The sequence below is a fragment of the Dipodomys ordii genome, unplaced genomic scaffold (genome assembly GCF_000151885.1).
Source record: "Dipodomys ordii isolate 6190 unplaced genomic scaffold, Dord_2.0 Scaffold6, whole genome shotgun sequence".
In the NCBI taxonomy this organism is placed as follows: domain Eukaryota; kingdom Metazoa; phylum Chordata; class Mammalia; order Rodentia; family Heteromyidae; genus Dipodomys; species Dipodomys ordii.
In genome coordinates, this window is record NW_012267222.1 from 6,194,837 (window position 1) to 6,207,899 (window position 13,063).

General features: G+C 40.3%; 1 protein-coding gene across 1 annotated transcript in view; it reads left to right on the forward strand.

The window, feature by feature from the left end:
* Kif1b (kinesin family member 1B) overlaps positions 1–13,063 on the forward strand; it is a 104,127-nt gene that overhangs the window by 59,335 nt on the left and 31,729 nt on the right. Inside the window, exons 6-11 of the mRNA XM_013031786.1 lie at positions 497–608; positions 4,926–5,003; positions 5,880–5,945; positions 8,777–8,852; positions 10,296–10,374; positions 11,580–11,722. Of these exons, the coding sequence (XP_012887240.1) occupies positions 497–608; positions 4,926–5,003; positions 5,880–5,945; positions 8,777–8,852; positions 10,296–10,374; positions 11,580–11,722 (554 nt within the window). The remainder of the gene's footprint in view (positions 1–496; positions 609–4,925; positions 5,004–5,879; positions 5,946–8,776; positions 8,853–10,295; positions 10,375–11,579; positions 11,723–13,063) is intronic.

The window sequence follows — 13,063 nt, forward strand, 5'->3', positions numbered from 1 at the left end:
CTACCACTTGAGCCACAGCGCCACTTCCGGCTTTTTTCTTTTTGCTTATGTGGTGCTGAGCAATCGAACCCAGGGCCTCATGCATGCAAGGCAAGCGCTCTACCACTGAGCCAACTTCCCAGCCCTTTGCTAAAGTTTTATTCTTAGGTGTTTACTAAGTCATGGTAAGATGTTAGTCATGTCTCTATGAGGCTATGGTAGTCATTGATTCTGGAATAAATGGGTGCCTAATAAAGAATGAAAATTAAATGCTCTGGTGGTTTCTAAAGGGTTAGCTGGAGTATGAAAAATGATTCTGAGGGGTGCCTGTGGAGTTCAGAGGGTAACTTGATGGGCTCACAAAGCAGTATTGAGAGCAGCTGTGTAAGTGACAGCTTACACAACTAAGTTTAAGGCTTTGCTTGTGATTATAATGCTTATAATGTGGAGCTTGCTGTCCATTTAAACACTTATATAAGAATTCCATTATCACGTGGTCACCTTTATGTTTATTTAGGACAGTGGCAGCTACTAACATGAATGAAACAAGTAGCCGTTCCCACGCTGTCTTTACCATTGTTTTCACCCAGAAGAAACATGATACTGAGACCAACCTTTCCACTGAGAAGGTAGGAAAACATGGAGCTCGAGGCTCAACTCATGAATAGCAGAAAATTTGAGAAAGTTCCCTTTACAATCCTCTGTATTTTGTGGGAAGGAGAGTTGTTCATTTACTAAATGGATGAGTTCTTTTTTTTTTTTTTTCTTTTCTTTTTGGGTCCGGTCGTGGGGCCTGAACTCTGGACCTGGGTGCTGTCCCTCCGCTCTTCAGCTCAAGGCTAGCACTCTACCACTTGAGCCACGGCACCACTTCTGGCTTTTTTCTTTTTGCTTATGTGGTGCGGAGGAATCGAACCCAGGGCCTCAGGCATGCAAGGCAAGCGCTCTACCACTGAGCCACCTTCCCAGCCCTTGCTTTTGTGGTTCTAAGAACCAAACCTAGAGCTTTACTCGTGCTAGGCAAGCACTCTGCCACTAAGCTATACCCCAGACCACCTTTGCTTATTTTGGCTTGTGGGTAAATATCCAAAATTGATTCACCTTATCCATTTTGAGTAGTGGTTAAATAGTGTAGACTTTGGAATGAGAATGCTTGCTTTAAATCCTGCTCTGTTGTGTTTTAGCTGTATAACCTTGGGAAAGTTTCTTGACCTCTTCGTGTATGGAAGGAAGGGATGGCAGAAGGGAGGGAGGAAGAAAAGGGAGGAAGAAAAGAAGGAAGGAAGAAAAGAAGACAGGAAGAAAAGAAGAAAGGAATTAAGAGGATACCAGAAAATGGAAAGATATCCCATGTTCATGAATTAATGTGAAAATAGCCATATTGTTGAAATCAGTCTGCAGATTCAGTATAATGTCTGTCAAAGTCCAATGTCATTTTTCACAGAAATAGAAAAATCAACCAAAAATTCATATTAAAAGCATAAAATATCCCAAATAGCAAAAGTGACTCTGAGCAAAAAGAACAACACTAGCGATATCACAAATACAGATTTCAAATTATACTGCAAAGCCATAGTAACAAAAACAGTACCCTGAAGACCAGTGGAATAGAAGACCCAGAAATAAAACCGTACAACTTTAGCTATCGGATCTTTGACAAAAGAGCACAAAACTTATGCTAGAGAAAAGACAACCTCTTCAACAAATGGTATGGGCAGATTGGTTAACTACGTGCAGTTATACAAGAACTCAAAGACCTGAAACTTTCAACCTACTATAGGAAAACATAGGAAAAAATTCTTAATAGTTACAGGCACAGGTAATTATTTCTCAGTAGGACTCAAATAGCTCAGAAAATGAGCATAAGAATTGATAAATACAGCTATATCAAACTAGAAAGTTTCTGCGTAACAAAAGAATTTACCTGCCGGGCGCTGGTGGCTCACGCCTGTAATCCTAGCTACTCAGGAGGCTGAGATCTGAGGATCGCGGTTCAAAGCCAGCCCGGGCAGGAGAGACCGTGAGACTCCTATCTCCAATAAACCACCAGAAAACCGGAAGTGGCGCTGTAGCTCAAGTGGTAGAGCGCTCACCTTGAGCTGAAGAGTTGAGGGACAGCGCCCAGGCCCAGAGTTCAAGCCCCACGACCGACAAAAAAAAAAAAAAGAATTTACTAGGACCAAGCTATTCAACAGATTAAAAAAGGATTTTTACACAAAGGACAAAAAAAAATTAAACAACAAAAAAACATAATCCAGTTGATAAACAGGCAATTGAATTGAACACAGTTTTCAGAAAAAAAATAGGAATAGCTAGTAGAAACATGAAGAAATGTTCAACCTTAGCCATAAGCAAATGCAAATCAAATCTACACCAAGATTCCATCTCACCCAACATAATGATAATCATAAAGAAAATAAACAACACACAGACAAGTGCATACTAAAGTTACCAGCACAACTATGTTTATTGCAGCATTATTTACCATGGCTAAGATACAGAACCAACCCAGATGCCCCTCAGTAGATGAATGGATCAAGAAAATGTATATATATATATATATATATATATACACACACACAATGGAATTCTATGCCTCCATCAGAAAGAATAACATTGCCCTGTTGTTAGGAAATGGAAAGACTTGGAAAAATTATATTAAGTGAAGTAAGCCAGGCCCAAAAAAACACAGCTCCCATGGTTTCCCTTATTTGCATTAACTAGTATATGTCTAGGACAAGCAGAAAAGGTCAAAAGCTAAGATAATGTTAAGTGAAATGAACCCCAAGACAGGGACATAAGTGTTTTTTTCTTGCTATTGTTTTAACATACTTATAATGCACTATGTGATTTTTTTTGTTTCTTTTGTATGTTCTTCCCCCATGGTATAACTCCTGTTTTCACTGTATTTGATTCTGGTGCCCTGAATCTTGTATATGCATTTTTCTAATTTGGGGAGGGGAAGGGAAAAAAACAAAATGCTTAAATAGGTGGACCTATTGTAACAGTGAGATGTACAAGACACTATGTTGAAAATGAACTTTACAACTTGTGGCGGGGGGAGGGAGGAATTGGGGAGGGAAGGGTAGTTGCGGAAAAACAAAGGAGGAGGTAACAATGCTTGATAGGAAATGTACTCATTGCCTTACTCATGTAACTGTAACCCCTCTGTATACTATTTTTACAATATAATACATTTTTTTACAAAAAGAAAATTATAATAAATGTCGGTAAGGATGTAGAGATTTCCAACTGGTACAATCACTATGGAAGTCAGTATGGAGGTTCCTGAAAAAAAACTAAGAACACCTGTATTATGACCCTACTTTACCACTCTTGGGCATATTTGAAAGGAGTATAAACCAATATGCACTAACGTATAAACATACTGTTAGCCGGGTGCTAGTGGCTCATACTTGCAATCTTAGCTACTCAGGAGGTTGAGATCTGAGGATTGTGGTTCAAAGCCAGCCCTGGCAGGAAAGTCTGTGAGACCCTTATCTCCAGTAAACTACTCAGAAAAAGGCAAAAGTGGTACTGTGTTTCAAGTGGTAGAGTGTTAGCCTTGAACAGAAAGAAGACAGCACCCAGTTCCTGAGGTAAGCCCCAGGACAAGCAAAAAACCAAAACCAAAATACAAAACATACTGTTGTGTATATAGATTTTTTTGGGGGGGGAGGTCCGGTCGTGAGGCCTGAACTCTGGGCCTGGACGCTGTCCCTCAGCTCTTCAGCTCAAGGCTAGTGCTCTACCACTTGAGCCCAGCACCACTTCCGGCTTTTTTCTTTTTGCTTATGTGGTGCTGAGGAATCGAACCCAGGGCCTCAGGAAGCAAAGCAAAGGCTCTACCACTGAGCCAACTTCCCAGCCCCACTGTTGTATATTTGTATATACAACAATAAAACCTGTTGTAGTTGTTTTACAATGGATAAGGGGATCAGGAAGAGGAGTATAATGGGTGCTCAAGTTTGATTAGGGTACATTGTATACATGAGTGGAAATGTCACAGTGAACCCCATCCCTTACAACTAATGCATACTAAGAAAAAAAATCTTAATTAAAAAAATCCAAAAACTTTTCTAAAGTGATATTATTTAGTATTCCCATCAGCAGTGTATGAGGTTCTAGTTACTCAAAGCTTTGTGTTTAATATATCATTTAATAGGTTGATGAGTTTTACTTTATTTTTTATTCACTACTGTAATAAAATAGGCATGTTTATCCTAAGCTTCTGCAATAGTCAGTTTTTGGTTACTGTAGTGAGATATCCAAGAATGTGTAACTTTGTAAGGAAAGAGATTTGTTTAGCTCACAGTTGTGGAGGTTCAGGGGCATGGCACTAGCATCGGCGTGGCTCTGATGAAGTCCTCAGGCAGATGGCATCACAATGGTGGGAGGGTGTGTAAAAGGGAGAGCTTACCTCCCCACACTGGGAGCCCAGAAGCCTTGTCAGTTTATAACAACACTCATCTGTGGCCAGTTCTCCCATTGATCTAAGGACCTCCCACTAGGCTGCACCTCTTAAAGGTCCCACTGCCTCTTACTGTTCCAAAACTGGGATCAGGCTTCCAATAATAGGAATTTTTAGGGAAAATTACATCCAAACCATAACAAATTACTGCTTTTGAATGAAGATAATTAAGAAATTGCTATGAGTTTTATGCATTCTGGGTATGTGTGTGTGTTCACGTGCACACATGCAGAATTGAGCCATGTACTTTGCACCCATGTACTTGCACTCTGCTGTTGAGCTATTCCTCCAACCCTGAGCACGCTTGTCACATTGACTGTTTTATATATTCTCTTTGTTTTCTTGAGCCATAATATAAGAGCATAGTATTTGCAGTCTTATTCATACTTCAATTTTCTAAAAAAAATTTCTCTAAATGTTTTCTACTTCTACCTTCTTATTTTTGAATTGCTCCCATGTTACTGTTCTTTACCAGGTCAGTAAAATCAGCTTGGTGGATCTAGCAGGAAGTGAACGAGCTGATTCAACTGGTGCCAAAGGAACTCGATTGAAGGTATTTCTTTTTTTTTTTTTTTTGGGGGTCCGGTCGTGGGGCCTGAACTCTGGGCCTGAGCACTATCCCTCAGCTCTTGAGCGCAAGGCTAGCGCTCTACCACTTGAGCCACAGCACCACTTCCGGCTTTTTTCTTTTTGCTTATGTGGTGCTGAGGAATCGAACTCAGAGCCTCAGGCATGCAAGGCAAGCGCTCTACCACTGAGCCACCTTCCCAGCCCTGAAGGTATTTCTTAAATCAGCATAGTCAATCAGTGTTCTAGCATGTGGGTCAGAGAATTGTGGCCAGGGGGCCAATCCCAATTTACTACCTGATTTTCTTGAAACATAGCTAGATCCATTAGTTTATGTTTGGTCTATGGCCACTTTTGTACTCCAGTAATGGAAGTTGCAATAGACTATATGTCACATGAAATCCAATTTTTATTTGACTTTTTAGAGAAAACTTTTGCCAGTTGTTGTTCTACAGCTTCAATAAAAGAGTACTAGATGGAAGTAAGAGAGAGTAGTGGAAATGGGATATACCAAATCCAGATGTAAGAACATCATGGACTTTGATAGAGATACTGTTTACCAAGAATAAGAGATTGTTCTCACAACTCACCAACATGAGATTTGGTGTTGGTGGTTGTGGGAAGAAGGCATCTCTGTAAGGTTTTGGAGCAGACATCTTGAAGGTACACTTAGAACTTGGAAGTAAGCCTGTGATTCCAGTATATTGTCACAAGAGCAAGGGAAGATTGAGGACTAACCAAGGCTTTAGAACTTGTGACCATAAGAAACAGATATGCTAGTATATTATAAATTTTATGAATACCGATGAATAGGTGTGGGAGGAATTCTTCATAATTCTTTTGTGTTTGGTGTTTATTTTAGGAAGGAGCAAATATTAATAAGTCTCTTACAACTTTGGGCAAAGTTATATCAGCTTTGGCAGAGGTGGTAAGTTTTATATTTTACTGAAACAGGAAATTTGTCTGCTCAGCAAATATACTTGATGATATTTTTATGCTTATTTCTGAGGGCTGCCCTGATTTGACTCTTTTAGGTAATCTTAACCTTTTTCCTTTTAGAGCTTTTCAGATAAGAACTATGTGTAACACAGTTTGACTTTGTTCTGAAAGTAAAATGAAAGCACAAGTAAATGTGTAAAGGTTGGAGCAAAGTTCTAAGATTTGGTTTGATTTTTTTTTTTTTGTCCTGGTCCTGGGGCTTGAACTCAGGGCCTGGGCATTGTTCCTGAGCTTCTTTTGCTTAAGGCTATCTCTATACCACAGCACCACTTGCAGCTATTTCTGAGTAGTTTATTGGAGATAAGAGTTTCATGGACTTTCCTGCCCAGGCTGGCTTCAAACCATGATCCTCAGATCTCAGCCTACTGATTACAGGTGTGAGCCACTGGCACTGAGTTTGATTCTTTTTTTTTTGGGGGGGGGGGTCCAGTCGTGGGGCCTGAACTCTGGGCCTGGGCGCTGTCCCTCAGCTCTTCAGCTCAAGGCTAGTGCTCTACCACTTGAGCCAAAGCGCCACTTCTGGTTTTCTGGTAGTTAATTGGAGATCAGAGTCTCATGGACGTTCCTTCCCGGGCTGGCTTTGAACTGTGGTGATCCTCAGATCTTAGCCTCTTGAATATCTAGGATTACAGGTGTGAGCCACTGGTACCCAGTTTTTGTATGAAGGTCTTCATTATTTAGGGTAAAAGAAAGTAGGTAATTTACATTCATTTAAATCACTACAAAAAATTAAATGTTTTCTTGCTTGTCTCTCGCTTTTTTCTTTTGTGCTAGTACTGGGGCTTGAACTCAGGGCTTGGGCTCTATCCCTAGCTTTTTCATTCAAGGCAGTTGCTCCACCATTCACACAACAGCTCTATGTCTGGCTTTTTGTTGGTTAATTGAAGATGGGTCTCACAGACTTTCCTGCTCTCGCTGGTTTCAGCCTCCTGAATAGGATTACAGGCATGCATCTCGCTTGTCTCTTAAGACATTGTCTATGACTTGCATTTAAACAGAATGCTTGTTTGAAGCTTATCTTGTGCTCTTATTTTCTCCTTTGAATGCATTCGTTCACAGGATAACTGCACCAGCAAGGTATGATGGGGATGGGTGGAGACGAACTAGCCATCCAGCCACTGTGAAGGTTGAGGCTGTTTAGAACCTCCAGAAAACATTGTGTGATTTGTTTTCTGGCTCTGGGATTTAGAGTGGCAGTTTAGAGTGTCCATGAATCATTCACTGCACACCAGAAGTAATTTAGGAGCATGGTATACTTTGGTGAGGGAATTGAGAATAAAGAAACAAGAGGGAAATTTGAGGGAGTTTTATATCACTTTGTAATGTTTGTCTCTGATATTTGTAGGACTGACTCTTGATAGTTCTGCAGACCATTCAGAAGTGCAATACATTTTTTAAATTCCACCCCCCCCCCCCAGTCCTGGGGCTTGACCTCAGGGCCTGGGCACTGTCCCTGAGCTTTTGCTCAAGGCTAGCACTCGACCACTTGAGCCACAGTGCCACTTCTGCCTTTTCTGTGTATGTGGTACTGAGGAATCAAACCCAGGGTTTCATGTATGCTAGGCAAGCACTCTACTGCTATGCCATATTCCCAGCCCAGTTCTTTTAACTTCTTAAAGGTGCTATTCTAAAATACAGTTTGCTTTTTAAGATTGTGTGTGTGTGTGTGTGTGTGTGTGTGTGTGTGTGTGTGTGTATCCTTTTATTTTTCTGGAGATTACCTGCAAGATAAGGGCCTGGGTTTGAGCCTTGATCTTCAGATCCCAGTCTCCTGAATAGCTGGGATTATAGCCATGAGCTGGCCCCCAGCTTTCCCTTTTGGTTTTTATTCTATTGATTAGAGTTAGTGTTTGTTTGTTTTTTGGGGGTCCGGTCATGGGGCCTGAACTCTGGGCCTGGGTGCTGTCCCTCACCTCTTCAGCTCAAGGCTAGTGCTCTACCACTTGAGCCACAGCGCCACTTCTGGCTTTTTTCTTTTTTGCTTATATGGTGCTGAGGAATCGAACCCAGGGCCTCATGCATTGCAAAGCAAGCGCTCTACCACTGAGCCACCTTTCCAGTCCTGTTTTTTTTTTAATGAGATGAATATCTCATTTATTGGTTGGCTAATTAAATTAATTAAATGATTTGTTCTTATTCATTTAATGTAGAATGCATAGGACTCATATTTCCCCCCATGTAAAAAGAAAACTCATTAAATTGCTAGTATTAGATGATAGTAAGGAATTACTATTGATTTTTCAGTCTGATAATGTCTTACAATTACGTTTTTTGAATCCTTGTCTCTGAAAGTTGTGTACCTATAGTATTTATAGTTGAAATGTTGAATTGCTTTGAAATACTGATAACTATAATGACATGATTTGCACAGGATATTAGTATTGTACACTGTGTAAGAGAATGTCCTTATCTGCCAAAGAGTTTAGACATGGTATCTGCAACTTCCTCCAAAATGGCTTAAGAATGTAGAAAAGTATTTTGGGGATAATTGAAAGATGACTGGAAAATTATTGATAATGGGTGAAGCTGCTTGTTGGGTATATGACAGCTTATTATACTATTGATTTTTGTGTATGATATAAAAATTTCAAAACAAAATGCATGAAGGAAGAATTACTGCATGAGCTGTCAATGCCATGAAAACTGTGATTGATAAATGTCAACAGTGATGGAATTTTGCTTCGAGATTTTAGAATGGTTCACTTTTCATGTGTATTTTCCTCCATGACTTTGCTAAGCTGATTCCTTTCCCTCTAATAGAGTAAGAAGAAGAAGAAAACTGATTTCATACCTTACAGGGATTCTGTACTTACTTGGCTCTTACGAGAAAATCTGGGTATGTTGACTACTGGTACAAGTTAACTTTGTAGTTCTCTTTTTAAGGCTGTTTACTAATTGACTTGTGGTTTATTGTTATATTTTGGAGAACTAGATACTAGAACTAGTACTAAATATTCATAGTACTTACTTGAGTGCTTTATTTTTTTTATTATTCTATTTTTTGTTGGTCGTGGGACTTGAACTCTAGGCCTGAGTGCTGTCCCTCGGCTCTTTAGCTCTACCACTTCAGCCACAGAGCCACTTACAGTTTTTTGGTGATTTATTGGAGGTAAAAGTTTCATGGCCTTTCCTGCCTGGGCTGGCTTTGAACCTTGATCCTCAGATCTCAGCTTCCTGAATAGCTAGGATTACAGGTGTGAACCACCAGTGCCTGTCTTACTTGAGTGCTTCATGCCTCTCCATTTTTTACTCCTGATTTCAGCTGATTGTATTCACTCACTTTTAAATCTGGATGTTCTCCCAAAATCGTTTACTACAGGACATTAACTGTGGAGCAGTTACCATCCTAACTCCTTGCACCTGCTTAAGACTGAACTTTGCTTCTTCCTCAAAGTTCTTTCAGAACTTCATATTCCAGGGATGTGCATGTAGTCAGCTGTTGCCAGACCTCATGCTCCTTATTACAAATGTTTTTGACTTTACAGCTCCTTCCTTCCTTTTCCTTGCTCCTCCTTACCAAGGACAGTTTTTTTTGTTGTTGTTGTTTTTTGGGAGGGGGTCCGGTTGTGGGGCCTGAACTCTGGGCCTGGGCGCTGTCCCTCAGCTCTTCAGCTCAAGGCTAGCGCTCTACCACTTGAGTCACAGCGCCGCTTCTGGCTTTTTTTTTTCCTTTTGCTTATGTGGTGCTGAGGAATCGAACCCAGGGCCTTGAGCATGCAAGGCAAGCGCTCTACCACTGAGCCACCTTTCCCAGCTCCAAGGACAGTTTTTAACTTTTATTTATTTTTTTATTTTGGTATGCTGAGATCTTGATTGTACTAGGTTTTAGAGAAGAGAGTAAGCCGGGCACCAGTAGCTCACGCCTATAATCCTAGCTACTGGGGAGGCCAAGATCTGAGGATCACGGTTCAAAGCCAGCCTGGGCAGGAAAGTCTGTGAAACTCTTATCTTCAATAAAACACTAGAAAACTGGAAGTGGTGCTGTGGCTCAAGCGGTAGAGCACTCCCCTTGAGCTGAAGAGTGCTGGGACAGCGCCCAGGCCCAGAGTTCAATCCCCACGCCCAACAAAAAAAAAAAAGAGAGAGAGAGAAGAGAGTAAGAGGATAGGTAGTGGAGGCAGGAGATCCACACACCAAAATTTGAACATTTGGCGTGGAACATTTAAGAAAGCTGTTGAATTTTGGTTATATTTTAGGATCTGAAATTGTACTGTGATTTGGCCCAGTCAATACAATTCTAAAATAACTTATAATTTGAGATATTTCTGGCTCATTTTAGGTGGTAATTCTCGGACTGCAATGGTTGCTGCTCTGAGCCCAGCAGATATCAACTATGATGAAACTCTGAGCACTCTGAGGTACTCTCAATTTAATCTCAGTAGCTGAGTCATTTTGTTATACCACAGATTGTCATATGCTGCAAGGGTAGCTGTTTAGGCTAATAGTGAGCTCATCCTCTCCTAACAGAAAAACATGGGAAAAATTATTTTTATTACAATGCAGTCCATTTACTGCTTGTGGTTTACTGAGAAAGGCAGGAACTTTTTCATAGGAAAGATGTTAAATTGCTTATGAGATTGTTAGGACAATGAAATTGTCTATAATAATATTTATTTCTCTAAAAAGTATTTCCCTCTTGAACGCAATCTTTCTCTTTAAATATGTTCAAGTAATGAAATTATGAGTGCATGTAATATTGAAAACTTTATCAACAGAGTTGGGCATTGGTGCCTCACACCTTTAAGTCTAGCTACTCAGGGAGGCTAAGATTTGAGGACTGTTGGAAGCTAGCCCAAGCAGAAAAGTTATCTTAGGTTCTTTCCCACTTAATCAGCAAAATGCCAGAATTATAGGCATTGCTCAACTAGAAGAGTGCCAGCTGAGAGCAAGAATACCTATATATGTGTGTGTGTGTGTATATATATATATATATATAGAGAGAGAGAGAGAGAGAGATATTCAGTTATAGAGTATCTTACATGTAAAATTTTTATTATATTAATCTAGAACTCTTTGCCCTTATCTCATTGAAGATATTTTGGATGTAGTAAAAGAATACTATATAACCTGAAAAACTAGATTGAGTCCTCTCTTTGGCATTTATGTATGTGTGCTCCTGTGTGCAGGTGTGCACGCATGAGTACACTGGTCCTGGAGCTTGAACTCAGGGCCTAGGCACTATCCCTGAGCTTCTTCTGCTCAGAGTTAGTGCCCTGTCATTTGTGCCAGAGCTCCACTTCCAGCTTTTTGGTAGCTTTTGGAGGGAAGAGCCTACCAAGATCCTCAGATCTTGGCTTCTTGAATAAGTAGGATTATAGGTATGAGCCACTGATGCCTAGCCTCTCTGTGGTATTTGTTTCTGTTGAGATCTTGGGCAAATCATTATTTATCTAAGCCTTTTCCTCATCTTTATAAGTAAGGTACTATAAATCTTTGTAAAATATTTATTATCAAAGCTCATAAAATGTGTAAATACTCAGTGTTTATTTTAGAAATGATATGTTACTTATGAGAAGTAGAGCAGCTAAGAAATGGCGATACTTAATTTTCTGCTTGGCTGTAGATATGCAGATCGTGCAAAACAAATTAAGTGCAATGCTGTTATCAATGAAGACCCCAATGCCAAACTGGTTCGGGAGTTAAAGGAGGAGGTGACACGACTGAAGGACCTTCTTCGTGCCCAGGGGCTGGGAGACATTATTGACAGTAAGTGAGCTAATGGTCTTCCTCTTCAGGTTCAGAATTTGGTTAACCTAAATAGTAGTGAACTTGTGATTTTTTTTTCTTGTTAAAAAAGAAAAAAAGAAAGAAAATGATTGTAAAATCCCTTATGTAGCATATATTAGGTGATCAATGTTTTTTTTTAATGTTAAATTTATCTCACTGAGAAATTATTTCATTTAAAATTGACTTGGAATTTCTGTTTTTCTTTAATGGGTTTCTATGGATGTAGTAGCAGTTATAATGTATGAGAAACCCACTATTAACAAGTTTACTTTCAGATAAAATTCTCCCTAGTATAATCCCTGCTGCCTATGAGCATACGAAAGAAAAAGTCCAACTCCTGTGAAGAACTAGATTTCCAGGGAGTACTGTTTATAATATTCCTTTATAACATATCATTTTAAAATTTTAGTGATCTGCCTATATAATGACTAACCAAAAGTTTTTTCTTTTTCTTTCTTTTTTTTTTTTTTTGGGTCCGGTCGTGGGGCCTGAACTCTGGGCCTGAGTGCTGTCCCTCAGCTCTTCAGCTCAAGGCTAGCCCTCTACCACTTGAGCCACAGCGCCACTTCCGGTTTTTTTCTTTTTGCTTATGTGGTGCTGGGGAATTGAACCCAGGGCCTAATGCATTGCAAGGCAAGCGCTCTACCACTGAGCCACCTTCCCAGCCCCTAACCAAAAATTTTTTAAAGTAGCAGCAGAGGCTGTAGTTCAGTGGGTTAGTGCTTGCCTAACATGTGCAAGGTTCTAAGTTTGATCCCAAGCACAATTTAAAAAAAATTCTCAGAGGTTTGTTATGGCTCACACTTGTAATCCTGGTACTCAAGAGGCTGAAATCTCAGGATCTCAATTCAAAGTCAGCCTGAGCAGAAAAGTCTGTGAGACTCTGGAGGCATGGCTCAAGTGGTAGAGTGCCGGCTGTGAGAAAGTAAGCAAAGTGAGAAGACAACCCTCAGTTTAAGCCCCAGTACCAGTAAAAAATTTAAAAAAAAGTCCGCAGACTGGGGATGTAGCTGAAATGGTGATTACTTGACTTGCAAGCACAAGGCTCTGAGTTGGGGGAGGGGAGGGGCGGTGGGAAGGAAGAACACAAGGAAGGAAGGAAAGAAAAAAGGAAGAAAGGAAGGAAAGAAGAAAGGAGAAAAATAGATTTTTTCCAGCCAGGCACCTGTGGCTCACGCCTGTAATCCTAGCTGCTCAGGAGGCTGAGATCTGAGAATCGCGGTTCAAAGCCAGCCCAGGCAAGAAAATCTGTGAGCCTCTTATCTCCAATAAACCACCAGAAAACCGGAAGTGGTGCTGTAGCTCAAGTGGTAGAGCGCT